Raw genomic sequence first — 16,381 nt, 5'->3', positions numbered from 1 at the left:
AAAATAGCAACATATACATAACAATTTATGGTAGTAAATTAAAATATTGAAGCGGTGATAGCCCAGTGGGTAGGACTTCACTTCCGGGGGTTCGAACCCCAGCACGCACCACTGACTTGGCTAAGTTATATGCATTTTAAGCAATTAAAATATCACTTGCTTCAAAGCCAAAGGCAACTTGAGAGTTCTTCATAATGTTCTCATAGGTGTGTGGAGTCCGTCAATCCGCACTGGGTCAGCATGGTGGACTACGGTTTTAACACCTTCTCAATGTGAGAGGAGACCTGTGCAGTGAGCCGGTAATGGGTTAATGTAATGATGCGAGAGTATTCGCTTCTACGAAGCTTACGCCTAATTCGATTTGACTAGAATATGAACAAATAACATATTTCAAATAATAAAAACTTTTCACGGCTTCCTAAAAAATACTTATAAAGTATTACCAAAGTTACCCTGATAAATGACAGTACCTACTAGTAAAATGAACGTGACTTAAGCTTATGCTAAATTATTTATGAAACTACTGTCTTGTCTTTGGTTCATAGATCGTCTTTCCTTTTCCGGTTCTGCATCGAAGCTGAAACCATGCCGGTGTGTATTATTAAAAATTTAGCCAAACTAAACTTCCCTTGTGACAAAATTCAGTGATGATTGTGTAAATAAATAAACGAGCAATTGTGTGGTATTGTGAGAACATCCTCCAAAAACAGAAATTGCGTCCAAATCAAGATAAACACATGGCACTATTTGACGTTTATTATCTGACACAAAAGTTCAACTTAGTGGCAAATAAATTCAATAAACGTTTATATTAATTTGATTGTTCCATCCAGACGCTATTTCCTATCGAATTACGGATGGTTTTGTGATACATAACATTAGATGTGTAAGTGAAAGCATGAAACTAACCTAAACATGTCGTGTTTCAGCTCGCAATTGACTTATTGCACCCTTCGCCCGCGTCTGAGAGGAGGAAGCACAAGCTCAAGAGGCTTGTGCCACATCCAAACTCTTACTTCATGGACGTGAAATGCCCAGGCTGTTATAAAATCACAACCGTATTCAGTCACGCGCAGAGAGTAGTCGTATGTGCAGGATGCTCGACGATTCTTTGCCAACCCACTGGTGGTCGCGCCAGATTAACTGAAGGTAAAGGAACTTTCATATGTACCAATTACCTATACACCCTTTCCACCATTTATCTAGCAAAATTATTGTGGAGTATGTTTACTAAATAGGCTATAGCTCTGCTCCTCATAATGTTCAGTCATTTAGTTAAGTTCGTATATAATGTTGCAGCATTAGTTCATAGCATTATTACGTGCTTTGTTAAAAAAAAAACCTCTTGATATCATAAATATCCTAAGAGGTAACTTTGTATCCCTTTCTAAGTATAAATTTAAAAACCCTTTCCCTAGAGATTAGCTAATTTTCTGATCCCTGATTTGTATCTCTAAAGTAAAATTACTATAAATCTCCAATAAATTATCGTTCTATATAGTTATGTTGCATTATATTACTTGGAACAAGGAAAACTTTTTCCTACATAAATTTGAAAAGTGTATTGATTCAAACCATTTTCAATAAAATGGTGCAATATTTTAATATAGGGCTGCATAGCATTCAATATTAGTAAAATTACACAGTTTCATGAAAGTAATATTGCACAATGTTATTATTATAGAAAAGGAACTATTGAGTGTCTCATCATTGTTGTTGTGCAACAATGCGAAAAAAATATTGTGAAATTGTGGAGCCTGGATGTGTGACAACAAATGTTGCAAAAGTACTCCTTTTGTAGTTTCTGCCAGTATCCACTAGCTTTTTAAATGCCTTAGCTAGTGTTTATAATATAATCTTGTAAATTAATATCTCCCTAAGGCCTGGAGTAAATATTTTATAGCAAAAGAAGTGTAATGGTATGATTATGAACCCATACAATAAGGCACAGGTCTTCCCTCAAAATAAGAAGGATTTAGCTGAAATTCACCACAATAAAAAAACGCTGATTGATAGACTTGAGACCTGAACATTGAGAGCATGGAGAACCTCAGGCATGCAGGTTTCCTCACAAGGTTTCAAGTTAAAGAGTGTTTTATTTAATTAGTTAATTAAAGGTTAGAGGAATGTGCTGGGGATTAAACTTGGTCCCCTGAAGAAGAAACTGAACCTTTACCATTTCTATTTGTTCTTAAATTTTTGTTGGGCACATGCTTTTGATGTTCATTCACTTTAAAATAATGTATCCTAATAGTTTTCATTAACTGAGTATAATTGGTTTTCAATTTATTATCACTATATAAGTTTGATTGGTTTTTCTGCCTAATTTTGGCATTGTAATGTATAGTCTGATTTTGAAGTGTTCTTGTTTATATGGAGCAGTTTTCATTGCAATGGTTCTTAGCTGTGTTAAAACATGTGAATAAGATGATTTAATTGTGGTATAGGTCATATAAAAGTACAATATACTTCATAATAACTACTAAGTATATTTAATATATCTAAATAATAACAAAATTCTATATACTAATACAATAACATTTGAATATACTATATATACAAAATACATAAAAATAATATAATAAATATAAATATATATCTATAATAAGTAAACAGTGATAAATATACTATGACAACGATAGATAATGCTCCTTTACATTGTGTTTAAAAGAGTGCACCGATCGGCAGTGTCTAATATGTTCTGGTAGTAAGTTCCAAACGTGTGTAGTGTGGATGGGGAAAGATTTCTGGAAGAAAATAGTATTATATGAAGGGACATCAAGAGGATTTTTTTACACGCAAGACCGCAAGTGTCTCGTAGGCGGAAGACATAGCTTACATAAAAATAGAAGATTATATTATGGTTGGAAACACAGGTTTGGCATTATTTTGCTAGATTAGCCACCTGCCACCAACTACGATGATAAATGTACCATATCTAGGATTATGTTATTTTACATAGGTTTTATTATACAGCAACATGGCTATGAAATAACCGGGAACCTCTATGTTGACTGTTCAGTTATCTGACAAATTAAAATTTATTGGTGGAAACTAACTATTATCTTATTCTTACAACATTAATTTGCAGATCATTGAATTAACAATTTATGAGATAGTGATCATAGAGTTCATTAATATTGTTTAAATAAATTTTAAAATCTTAATGTATGAGCCCAAAAAGCTTCTCCTAGAGGATATTTTAAGCCAATTTTTAATGAACAAATTTTCTATTTTCCTTTTATTTACACTGTCATCTACTGTTTATATAAACAGGTTAACACAATATTCCCGATTGGAGGAATTTAAGCAACTCTTATAAGATCCTAATGACAGATACACCCGATACTGCAACCAGGTCTATCTAGGCCAACCAACTCTTTGAAACCTTACATCAAATGTGTTGCTTATGCTCGTTAAAATGTTCTTGACATTAAGGATCTGAGTAAGATTTTTATTTTCAGTGGTTTGAAAAATAGCCATATCCAAAAGGTGGCAGTGTACAGCCAGTTTTACTAATAATTATCTACTTTTGTTTCAGGATGTTCATTTAGAAGAAAACAACATTAGAATTACCTGAAGAGAGCCCTAATTTAAGATTTGCATTTTATTTCCAATTGTATCATTATGAATGAGTAATAAAATTTTTATTATTCATTGGATTTGTTAAAGCATTACAAATAAAGGCTTTTTCAAAGGGTAATTTTACCTACACATAAGTTATTTTATTTAAACCTCTTAATCATAATAATATCAAAGGGAATTAAATATTTTGACCCAGCAATCCATACACATTATTTTAAGAGATTTACCACAGATAAATATGAGACATAAACTAGAGTCAATACAAACAAGAACTCATAGGCATCAGGTTTCTCACATATAAGTGCCTCCAGTAACTTTGATAAAGTTTTACTGGTGGCACCATCAATAAAAATTACTTTACTATTGTTTTCAATCATACCAAGTCTTAGATAAACCTAAAAGCTATTTTTCTACAGAATACAGGAAAACGAAACTAATAAAAATCAGGCATTCCTACTCTGAAAATACTGTATCAGTTTACTTTTCGACTTGGATTTAACAATAAAACAATATTGCAGAGCCTATTATTTTCATTCACTGAAAACCACCAGTTGTATCTCAGATACCTGACACTAGAAGATTATCTTCTAAATCGTAAAATTTTATTTCACATTTTTGGATTAAGGATTCTTAAAGGTTTGGATCATTTTTTTGGCTGTTGCTGTTCGAAGCCTTATATTTTTTTACTTTTAATCTTCAGTTTCCTAATCAAAAGCTGCCCGCTAACAATCTTATTAATAAATAATATTGTCCATACGTGTCTATATTTTGTACCAATACTTCAATTCTACAATTCAACATTATTGGCAATATGCAGAATTATCAATCATATGTGTGAGCAGAGCCGAAGAATAATAGGCCATATAATGCCCAGTAATTGGATTGGTATTAGAGGTGTAAATCTTATTTGTGCTTTAGAGAATATTAAGATTTTGGTACCAAGCATCGATTATTATAACTTCTTATCCTATGGGCGCCAGATGTTAGGTCCTCGTGACGCGATAAGACGAACAGCTGGATAACGCGTGACATCAAAAATCGGGGTTCCTACTAAACGGCCGGCTTAAACCAGAGGTTATAAGGGGCCTGGACGATAAAAAGTACGTAAAACCGTTCTACAATCTACCTTTCGAGCCCGGTTCGTAGCTTCACGATTCGCTATGGAGATGTTATTAAAATCTTTGTGAAACTACCTAAGAATATTATCTGTTACCTAAGCTGCCAATCTGTACTGGAGTGGTGTCAACTGATGGACATCTGCTGGACATCAATCTCTTGTGCATATTTCCATTTACATTATGTACTCGCGAGTATTTTATATTATCTAGTTAAGGCTTGTGTCCAGCATGGGGTGAGACTAAAGTTTATAACAATGGTAGCCAGCGTAGATAAATTTAAAAATACGTAACGAAACATGTAAAATTCATTTATTTATTTACATAATAATTTGGTACAATATAAAAATATCACATTATGGAATTAAGCAGCTAATTCACTAATTATTCCAATTAATAGGTTACAGATATTTATTTTAAATATATATCATATTATACACAATTTACATAAAGTAAGTAAGAATAAATATTTATTCGTCTATTTATAACATTCGTATAAAAAAATATATTTAATAATAAGATAACACTATATTTGTACAGCTTGGATTTAAATCCAATAACAATTAACGAAAAAAAAAAACATAATTTTCCTAGACCTAATGAATGTATCATTGATCAGTAAAGAAGTCATGATCTTTCAATTTAATTGCCTCTGGAACGTCTAGCAGCTCATCCGCATTTTTAATGTCATTTTTGATAGTTTCTATCAAACTATCCACAGAATTGAAATTCATCTCTGGTCTCAAATAACCAACCATACATATTTTCAAATTTGATCCGTAGAAATCCCTCCCAAAGTCGTGCATCACGTGAGTTTCCTGAAATATAATTAAAAATATTTGTCAAGAATTATCATTTATTCCGTTCCGACTGGTTTATCTGGATCTTCGGCGGTTACAACACGACGATCAAATGCGTGCCGCCAAGCAGTAAAACGTAGATAAAAAAACCGGCCAAGTGCTAGTCGGACTCGCGCACGAACGGTTCCGCAACATTACCTATCTATAAAATTGGCAAAAAGGTAATAATGTCTGTTGTATGGGAGCCTCTATTAATTTTTAACTAGCCGACCCGTGCAACTTCGTCTGCACCAAATCGGTTGTTACCGGAAAACACAGATAGCCCCCCCCTGCAACCCCCTGTATATTAAATTTCATGAAAATCGTTGGAGCCGATTCCGAGATTCTAATTATATCTATATACAAGAATTGCTCGTTTAAAGATATAAGATTTATTGTTTATTAGTAGGTATTTATTGATATAGCGGTAACAGAAATGCACATACAATACGATTTTTATATTATAGTTTCATAGTCGGCATATTAGAAAATACAAGGAAGCAATCACTTATAAATGAGTGCTATATAAAAATTCAACTCCTAGCCGAAAACCAATAGCAAATTGTAATATCACTTGTTTAGCTTATCTTTTATTTAAATAATTGATGAGCACTAGTAACCATGGCCATCATAGCGCTATCATTTAAATATTTAATAGCAGAGATTGATTGATTTTATTATACTTCAACCTACTCGAATTCCACACGCCTCCATCCTGTGCTGAACGTGTCCAGCGACTCTTCATTTTTTAAAAGTCAAATCAGTCTGTTGTTAGTGACTACCACAGCTGCGGAAGGCAGATTCTACCGAGAAGAAACTCACAGGAATGCCCTTTTTCAACATCATTTTACAGTTTTAACAATTCCGATCGGCTTCCAGCAGCCTTGTTAAGATGTGGTTAAGAAAATCAATTGTGTCTTTAAAAAAACCTTTATTCACGCTGTGACCTATATGCACTCATAATTATTAGAATATAAACTTTGTTTTTTTAAGAATTAATTTTAAATTACAATTGTAAGTTGTTTTTGTTGCCTAAAAAATAATTAAAATAACCACGATATTTTTTTAATACATTGTTCAAACAAGGCAAAGGTAAATCTTATTTTACCTTCGGCACAATGTTATCTATAATCTTATAGATCGATAACTTACCACAGACAATTCCTGATTTTGATAGAAAGGGCACCAGCCGACGTTGGCAACCATCTTTTGAACGGGTGTAGAATTAACTTTGGCCCAGCCATAGTAAACACCAGGCTTCAAATCATTGGGTAGTGTCTGTACCACCTCGCGTGAGTAATTTGCTGCAAAAAGACAACAGAAAATTACTAAGTTGAATAAATACGTTTAAAAATTGTTAAAAAATCATTAAATTAGAAAAGGTAGGTGTCTGGGGGAGGCTTCAGCCGTAGCTTGTTACCACCCTATAAACACTTGCCGCTAAGAGATTTAGCGGTACGATGACGCGTAGAAACTGGTAAGTTAGGTTAGTATAACTGACATGCTCTCTAACAGGTTAGCCCGCAACCATCTTAGACTGCATTATCACTTACCATCAAGTGAGATTGCGATCGAAGGCTAAATTTTAGTGGAATAAAAAATAAAACATTGTTTTTTTCGTTCGCTGCCAACTCTATTGTGGAATCTATAAACTCAACAAAATTGACAGGTCTAATACTAAAGTATTATTTTCTTCCTTGCTGCGTTAGTAGGTAGATATATTTAAGTGTTTATGCCATCAAAGAAATAATGGTGAATGACTAATAGTTTCGGAAAAATGCGTCGACAAATATACATACATACACTTATGTTGTCCTGTTTATTTATTGTTATTAGGTATACAAAACAGGTAATAACTAAAAGTAGATCAAAATATAAGTATTAACAAGTTTTGTTCTAAGCTACAACCCAAAGTATGTGTTCACAACTTGGAATTAAATTAAACAAAAAGTAAAGATAAAATTAAAGTTGTTTGAAATATAGTAAAATAAGTAATAAATAAAATAAATAAACTACGACAGTAAGTGTAGGTTGTAGTATGGGTACTAAGATGACTGATGAATATGTTTTTGGAATAATAAACGTACATACTTATAATATACAAGATAAACACCCAGACACTGAAATCACATTCATGTTCATAACACAACATTTTCCATTTCTGGGAATCGAACCCAAGGGCTCGGAAAGCATGCATGGTCGCTGCCCACTGCGCCATTCGGCTATTTTAGTAGTAATCGTAGTTATGTAAATTATCTAATAAATAATTGATAAACGCCCATTTTGAAGTTGATTAAAAATAGTGATATCCTCTGCCACAGACAACAATATCTAAGGTCAACACTACCAGTTTTATTTAGCGCTGTATAATACCGGGAAAATTGCGAGCGGGTATCAATCGACCAATTAATACAGATGTTCTTGTCAATGAAGTCAATTGAAACTCGCTGGACATAGTACTTATTATGTTTGATCATGTGCTAATTGCCTACAGAAGATACAGTATACACCTAATTACATATTGATTAATTGCAAGATATTTAGGTCAGTTAAATTATTGAAGCAAATCGACCATAAATTTGATTCAAATTTGAATACCTATTCCAACAGTTATGACGACCTCTCCAGCGCAGTAGTGAGCGGGAGGCCCCGGGTTTGATACCCAGATAGAAGTTTAAGAACTTATAGTTTCTGAAATTTCTATGGTCTGCTGATAGGAAGCTTCAGCCCGGCTGTTCTATTAAACACATGCCGCCATGTGATTAAGCGTTCTGGTACGATGCCGCGTAGAAACCTGCCCTAAATTACAGCTTGGCTTGTTAACCTCTAAGGCGGCATCATACAGGAGATTGGTGAATTGCAGTCAAGGACTAACTTCGGTGTGTAAAAAAGAACCAAAAAAAAAACTCTATCGAAAGCTAGGTCTTATCAAAGAGTGCTATGTTTTAAAATCGAGGCATAAGAAATAACAATCCGCCCTGTTTGACTAACCCTTGATTTTAGCTTGCCTTGACATTTTTATCCCAAATTTTTTTTGCTTAAGGGTGGACCATTAAGGTAACAGAAAGGTAAAGCATAGATGCGTTTATTGTCGACTTAAGATGTGATGCTGGAGGGGAGCCACATGTTGAGAATACCACAGACAACCAAGCGCACAATCGTCGCAGCTGAATAATTTCTTTAAAAAATATTATAATATTTTGGGTACATCGTGCAAGGGGGGTTAGATAGAGAATCTAACCCCCCTTGGTTAGATTGCTTAGCAAAACTAATGGCAGGCAAACACCGAGGGCCAAAAATTCAGAGGCTTTAGTCGTAGCAAATCCTACACCATCGAGAAAATTGCCTTCCAACACACAACTTTTCTCCCGATGGAGACTTGAGATCTCACCCAGGATCTATAGGAATGAACAAACGCGAGAGAGAGAGGAGATCTATCCGATGCCTCTTGTATTAGGTACACCAATAGAGTTTGGACGTTATAACTATTTATGGTCTCATATAAACTTTTTTTAAATACTATCAGCTTTTATCGGCGAATGTTTTATTGCTTGTAAATGTAATAGATATAAAAGATAAGAATTATAATCTCCTACGATGAACTTAGATCAATAAGTACAATTTATTGGTTGGAAACAAAGAGTACAACCAAAAGCTTTGTTAGGTACTGGTTTGCTTATAAAACAGTTTTTATTGCTCATATAGCTACGAAAAAAACCATCACTGTGATCATCATAAGCCTATGAAATGGGGATGTTAATCTAACTGCTGGGCACGGGACATCTATCTCTATGAGTTGATTTTAGAGCATAGACGCACCAAGATACTCCAATGTGGGTTGGCGTGCTTTAACGATTATTATAACACGTGGAACCAACACTCGCCGTGTTAATGCTGTTTGTAAATCCAGGTCGGCGTGCTAACGTAATGTAATTAAGGATTATCGCGCACTGCGTCGCACTGCAAAGCGATCCTACAGTAGCTTCAATGATTCAGTGAACGACCTGGACCATATTTTTATTTTGAAATTATATGTATTAAAGCGCTTCAAACTAATAATATAGGTCAACTAGTGCATGTCTGAAACACTTTATGTAACATAAAGTACACATAAAACAGTAATGGTAGGTATGTGATGATTAGAGAGCTAACCTAAAGGGTAAAGCAGTTATAGTAAAACACAATACCCATAATCAATTCTAAGCGACACACTGAAAATCAAAATTGCTTGGCGCCGCGTATACCAGACCAGGGAATAGAAAATTTTAAAATTATAAATTCCCAAATGACCCATAAATGATCGACGAAATCGATCAATTATTAAATTGCTCAAAACGCACATAACTCTGGAAAGTAAGCGGTTCATATCCGGGGTCGATCTCGTTCCCGACGCAAGGAAAGCTGAAGTCCTTAACACTAGGCTAACAATATTTTATTCGCAATAGAGTATTATACCTACTTTCACAAAAAAAACTTTGAAATTAATATAGATTAGAAAACATTACTGCCCCTATAACTCTTTATCTCCTAGAATTGTAATACGAAACCATTAAGCTTTGGCAGCAGTAAATAATTTTGAAACACTAGATAGCACTCTGATAAACAACTAAAATGATTAATGATAACGTTGAATAATCTGAATTGTGAAACAAATGTAATAACTTCGAAAATACACAAGATACTTTCTTCGGTCTTTATTTTTCATAAGTATAAATGCCACTAGCTGTTGAAAAATGGGTATCTGCATGGCGGATTTTTCAGCAGCTGTTTTGTGAGCTTTGCTTCCGTTTTGTGGGCTTAAACGTGTCCCATTCCCCTCTCTAAAATTCAAGATATTTCTACGCTTTTGGGTAGTCTGTAGTACCGTGGCGATCATTAGTTGTTCCAGTACCACAACTTTTTAACTCATACCTATGTTGAACTTCATAAAAATAGGCAAAAGCTGTACGAATTGTATGCTGAACGTCAATTTAACACTGGTGATAAGTTTGGGGATTATGTTAAATTGTTTTCCAAGAATTTTAAACGCGCTTGCCACTTAGAAAAGACGCGATACATCAAAAATAAAATTAAAAATAGCAGCAATGCAATCAAAACTACTTGGAACATAATTAATGAGGAGACGGGAAGAGTAACACCACGAAATATTAACTTTAAACTTAATGTAGATAATAAAGCCTTAACAACAGATTTCGAGGTGGCTACTGCTTTTGAAACCTTCTTTACCAACATTCCCGTCTCCACAACAGAATCATTAAACTCTTCACCAGATATGGCTCTCTCTCTATTAAAGGAAAATGTGCCTGAGTGTAACCATTCTTTTAAATTCACGCATGTTAGTGGCTCTGACGTTATTAAAGCCTTTAAATTATTAATTAATAAAAAAACAAATGATCTGTGGGGCATTTCCGTAAACGTTGTCAAATCATTAATTGATATTGTTGCACCCGATTTAGCCTTAATATTTAATAATTGTATAGATTGTGGTGTGTTCCCTGACTTAATGAAACTTAGTAAAATAGTTCCATTGTTTAAATCGGGTAGTACTTCTGACCCCACTAACTTTAGACCAGTATCCGTACTACCCACTTTCAGTAAAATCTTTGAAAAACTCATTTTAAATCAATTACTTTACCATTTTCATAAGTATAATTTACTTCATATTAAGCAATTTGGTTTCACACGGGGTCGCTCAACAATCGACGCAGGTGTTGAGCTAATACAAAACATATTTGAAGCCTGGGAGGAGTCACGTGATGCACTTGGTGTGTTCTGTGACTTATCTAAGGCGTTTGATTGTGTTCAACACGAAACGTTAGTTAGGAAACTACACCACTATGGAATTCAGGGTGTAGCTCTAGACTTAATGAGTAACTATCTACGCGATAGAATTCAGAAAGTCGACGTGAATGGAAAACGGTCTAATGGATCAGTTATGAAAATAGGTGTCCCACAGGGGTCTATATTAGGACCATTTCTGTTCCTTATTTACATTAATGACCTTCCTTACCTTGCCAAGGATAAACACGGGATAGTTCTGTTTGCCGATGATACATCACTGACTTTTAAAATAAATCGACGTGAACTAGCTTTTGACGACGTAAACAACTCTCTCGCTAAAGTGGTACAGTGGTTTGAAGCTAATAATTTGGTTCTTAACGGAAAAAAAACCAAGTGTATAAAATTCACTTTACCTAATTTTAAACACGTGAAAACCACTGTACTACTTAATAATGAGGAACTGAAACTGGAGGATACGACAGTTTTTCTAGGAATAACGTTAGATTCTAAACTTCAATGGGGCCCTCATGTAAATAATTTATCGAACAGGCTTAGTTCTGCTGCCTATGCGGTAAAGAAGATACGCCATATGACCGACGTAGAAACTGCTAGACTGGTATATTTTAGTTACTTTCACAGCATTATGTCATATGGAATTTTACTTTGGGGTAATGCTGCTGATATTAGCACTATTTTCGTGCTGCAGAAGAGGGCTGTTCGTTCTATCTACAAAATGGGTCCGAGAGAGTCATTGAGAGATAAATTTAAAGATTTTAAAATAATGACAGTGTATAGTCAGTACATATTTGAAAATTTAATGTACGTCCATAAAAACATTTCTAAATTTAAGAAAAAATGTGACTGCAATAATTTAAACATTAGAAGTAAGAATAAACTTACAGTGCAATATACTAGGTTACATAAAATTCATAATTCGTTTAAAGGAAATTGCATACAATTCTACAATAAACTACCAATTGACATCTTGGAGATGTCTCTTAAAAAGTTCAAAGTTTGTATTAAACGTAAGCTTATAGAAAAGTCCTATTATAGTATAAAGGACTACGTAAACGATAAAAAAGCTTGGGTGTAAATTATTGCTCTAACCAGGTTGCTCTTCTAATAATTTAAAATGACATTGTGAGATGGCGATAACAAAAAAAAAAAAAAAAAACACCCGGCTAAGTTTGTTGTGGGCTTCTTCTTAGACCGGGACGCGTTTGGAACCCTCGTAGCTTTAGTTTTAAGTTTACGAATGTGGTTATCGCCATCATCTCACTACCGTGTAATTCTTATGTACGCATCAAAAGTGCCACCTGTGGGCCTACTTGAATAAAGATATTTTTGACTTTGACTTTGACTTTGACTTTGACTTTATACAAGATTGCAAATTTTTCAAATTCAAATTTGAAATTTCTTTATTCACGTAGGCCTATCACAGGCACTTACGAAGCGTTCATACATACATGTTTACATAATTGTAAGGGGATGGTGATAACTTCGCCAACTTAAAACTAACGTTACGAGGGTTCCAAACGCGCCCTGGTCTAAGAAGAGTCCACAACAAACTTAGCCGGGTAATTTTTTTTTTGTTATCACAGTTATTTTATTTAGCTATGAAGCTAGAGCAATTCACACCCAAGCTTTTTTATCGTTTAAGTAATCCTTAACATTATGATTTCTACGCGACAACGTACCGGAACGCTAAGTCAAACGCATTTCCCAAACTTACACAAACTTTTTCAAACAGAATCTGGAATTGAACTTGGGTCGTTTCCAGTCAATTATGTAAACCACTAGACCAACAAGTTACATAAATATCTAAGAAGTAAGAACCAGACAGATTAAATTAATATTTAGATAAATAACATGTTCCTTGAACAGGTTAGCACAAATGGTATTTAAAAATACAGAGATGTAACAAGCTACATAATGACAAAAGTTATATCTCATGTTAATTATTATTTGCCTTTCTGATATCATAAACTGTATAAACAAGTGTAACATTTAAGAACAGGGTTACACTACCATCGCTTATAACAGTTTTACTATAATATTGTTGATGTTTCATTACAGAATTATAATCCTTATTTTTAGGCCATTATGGTACTTAAAATGAAATGTAATCTTAAGTGTTACAAAGCCCCAGTTATCATAAAAAACATTTATTATGCCAGATCAACTGTGGCCTTAATGTGTACTGAAAACACTTGTGAAATAATATAGCAAAGCATGATAGTAACAATTTGTAAGTTTTAAACAGGATTATGTGAACGAGTGTTACATCACAAACTATTTAATACCTGCCTATGTCATCATAGATAAGCAACAATCGTAAGTCATTTGAAGTGAAGCATTTTGAACACCTTGATGCAAAATGCTACGTATGGGAGACTAGGTCAAAGTCCTCAAAACTCATATATGTTTTAAAAATACAACATTAGCTGTTAACTTTGTATTGTGCAATACTTTCAAAAATGTAGTCATATTCACCTACACTTTTAAATTATGCATAAATGTTTTTTTATTGTATAACCCCAACTTATTGTAAGAGACTTTAGAATAACCCATATTAAAACCAAAATAAATTACTAGATTGAGCAATAATTATCAGTTGGCTTACATATTAGCAACACAAAATAAGCATGAGAAGTGTAAAGATATTTTTGTTTTTAAATGCACACAGTATTTATGTTAATCTAATGTAGAACTATAATAGTAATATATATTACAGTAAAAAGGGCCATCATTATTCATTATGATAGAACTTTGTTAAACAATTGAACTGTATTTCTTTAAATTATATAATGAACATAGGTACTGTTATCAGATTGGTTTATCAAATTTGAGTCCCTCTTTGACCACAATCCATGTAACTGGGTCAAGACATCACAGTTTGGAAATTGAAATTGAAATTTTTACTTTTTATTTATTTAAAGAAAGGTTCATCAATTCCAACAAATTAAGTTTAATATGTGACTATGGATAAATAATGTTAAATAGTATTTTACAAATTGAATGAGGAAATGTGACTCACATGAGTGATACTCATATTTAACACATAATTTTGCTTTACTTATAACAGCATTTACACATCAAATAACTATATACATTTATAAGTTCTTAAATACTAATGACAAAGCAAATTGTTTCATGAACTAAATAAACACAAACTAGTTTATGTCTTATCTGTTTTATAAATTGCGGTACAGTGGTGAGCACTGCAGTTTTAAGTGGGAGGTCCCTGGCATAATTTTTTTGATTTTCTGTGTTCTGGTCTGGTGAGAGGCTTCGGCCAAGGCTAATTACCTCCCTACCAACAAAGATGTGCTACTAAACAATTCAGAATTCCAGTACTATGTCACGTAAAATTGATTAGGGTATGGGTTTAATATAACTGTGATACACCTGACAGGTTCTGTTACCATCTTAAACTGCATCAACACATAACAGCGGGTGAGATTACAGGTTATTGGAATAAAAAATAAAAGAATTAGGTTGAAAGTACCATAAGGAAAAATTAATTTTGCAATTTTATATATAAAATAGCTGTTCCCCACAGTTTAACCCACATTAACTAAGGGTTGTAATATAATTATGTTAAGCATAATAATGACAACCGAGATACCAAACTCATAGATGTAAAGCCCTCCCGTCAATCAAAGTAATTTTAATTTTTCGTTATCTCCTAAATGCATCCATCCAAGATTTACCTACATAAAATTGTCTTGTTGATAAACTGACTTTAATTTGGAATGATTAATATTGTCTAATAATGACAGTTCTTTAAATTTATCTATAATTTTTGATTTAAAATTAGTTATTGTAGTAGATAGGGACTTTGCAAACTATTTTTTTATGTCAACTAGGGACAATTTATTTTAGTACAAGTTTTTATGTAAGATGAACCATGTTGTCATGCCTACTGAGCTAGTTATCTTGCTTTACTAATATTGTTATTGAATAAATCTTATTATTACTGTATGTATAGCTTGTTAATAATAGTGAAAAAATTAAATAAAATTGATACAAATAAGCAAACAAATCTTTCCAATTAGGATATAATTTAATTTATTATTTATTTATTATATTTCTTTGTCATTATGTTTTTTGTACAATTATTTTTTATCAAGAAGAAGGTTTAAGTATCAAATTGATATAACTAAAAATGTATTACCTGTAGGACAACCTAAATCCTTTGATCCTCTTCCGAACCCTTTTACTACTTCACCTTTTAAAAATAAAGGTAAACAGGACAGTGACATTTTTATTTTACCGAAAATTTTGGGCGAATGTAATTCTTTGTATTTTTGTCAGATTTTGTTGACAATATTTCCTGCCGACTGAATATGTATTTTTTTTAATTCAGTTAATTAAATATAAATTACATCCGTAATACGTCTCTACAATTGTAAAATGACGAAACTCACACCAGGAAATTATATTAGTAATAAAAATAATTTACAACATTTCCCAACAAAAAACAGCGAAGAACTGTCGTTCTTGATCTATTTTTCTAGACTTGGCATACTATGTGCTGTCAAATTGTATGTCACCTCGAGATCATTTTTAGGGTTCCGTTTCAATTATGGTGAAAACGAACCTCTACACACAGACTTCGTCCGTTTTCAACCTCATTATCAGTCTGATTCACTCATTGTATGTTTTGAGTTATTACCATTTTGGTCACTTTAAATATAAATAAAAATACAATAGCGCCTGGTAACGTATAAATCACAGGTCACGTGATCCAAAATCCTTGCACTTATGAGCGCAGTGTTATATACATTACAGCCTGCCCAGACGATAAGTTGAATTTTGTAAAGGGTACAGTAGACTTTTGTATGAAGAAGTTATGACCATAGAGAAATATACGAGTAATAACTATTCTATTCATACCATCATTCCAATGTCGAGAGCCAGAAAAATTACCGCCAGTCACCATTTACGATATTTGGATGTTTTCAATTGTCTTCTTCTTCTTCTTCTTCTTCTGGGCAGTTTCCGCACGTAAGCACTTTGCTTGTTATACGTGAAATTTCCCATTGTTGCTCGCTACTC

The 16,381-nt window shown here is 33.3% G+C and overlaps 2 protein-coding genes across 2 annotated transcripts; one reads left to right on the top strand and one right to left on the bottom strand.

The window, feature by feature from the left end:
• Positions 1-526: 526 nt before the first annotated feature.
• On the top strand, positions 527-3,714 carry LOC120633747 (40S ribosomal protein S27). Its single transcript, XM_039904078.1, has 3 exons — positions 527-591; positions 930-1,149; positions 3,542-3,714. The coding sequence occupies exons 1-3, from the start codon at positions 586-588 to the stop codon at positions 3,568-3,570; spliced, it is 255 nt and encodes an 84-aa protein (XP_039760012.1). The 5' UTR covers positions 527-585; the 3' UTR covers positions 3,571-3,714.
• A 1,467-nt stretch (positions 3,715-5,181) lies between these two features.
• On the bottom strand, positions 5,182-16,084 carry LOC120633745 (putative riboflavin kinase). Its single transcript, XM_039904075.1, has 3 exons — positions 15,498-16,084; positions 6,692-6,843; positions 5,182-5,518 (listed from the first exon to the last, which is right to left on the bottom strand). The coding sequence occupies exons 1-3, from the start codon at positions 15,583-15,585 to the stop codon at positions 5,309-5,311; spliced, it is 450 nt and encodes a 149-aa protein (XP_039760009.1). The 5' UTR covers positions 15,586-16,084; the 3' UTR covers positions 5,182-5,308.
• Between the last annotated feature and the right edge of the window lie 297 nt (positions 16,085-16,381).

The sequence above is a fragment of the Pararge aegeria genome, chromosome 22, assembly GCF_905163445.1.
Source record: "Pararge aegeria chromosome 22, ilParAegt1.1, whole genome shotgun sequence".
Lineage (NCBI taxonomy): Eukaryota > Metazoa > Arthropoda > Insecta > Lepidoptera > Nymphalidae > Pararge > Pararge aegeria.
The sequence above is the reverse complement of the archived record's forward strand: the minus strand, read 5'-3'. Positions and strand labels throughout refer to the sequence as shown.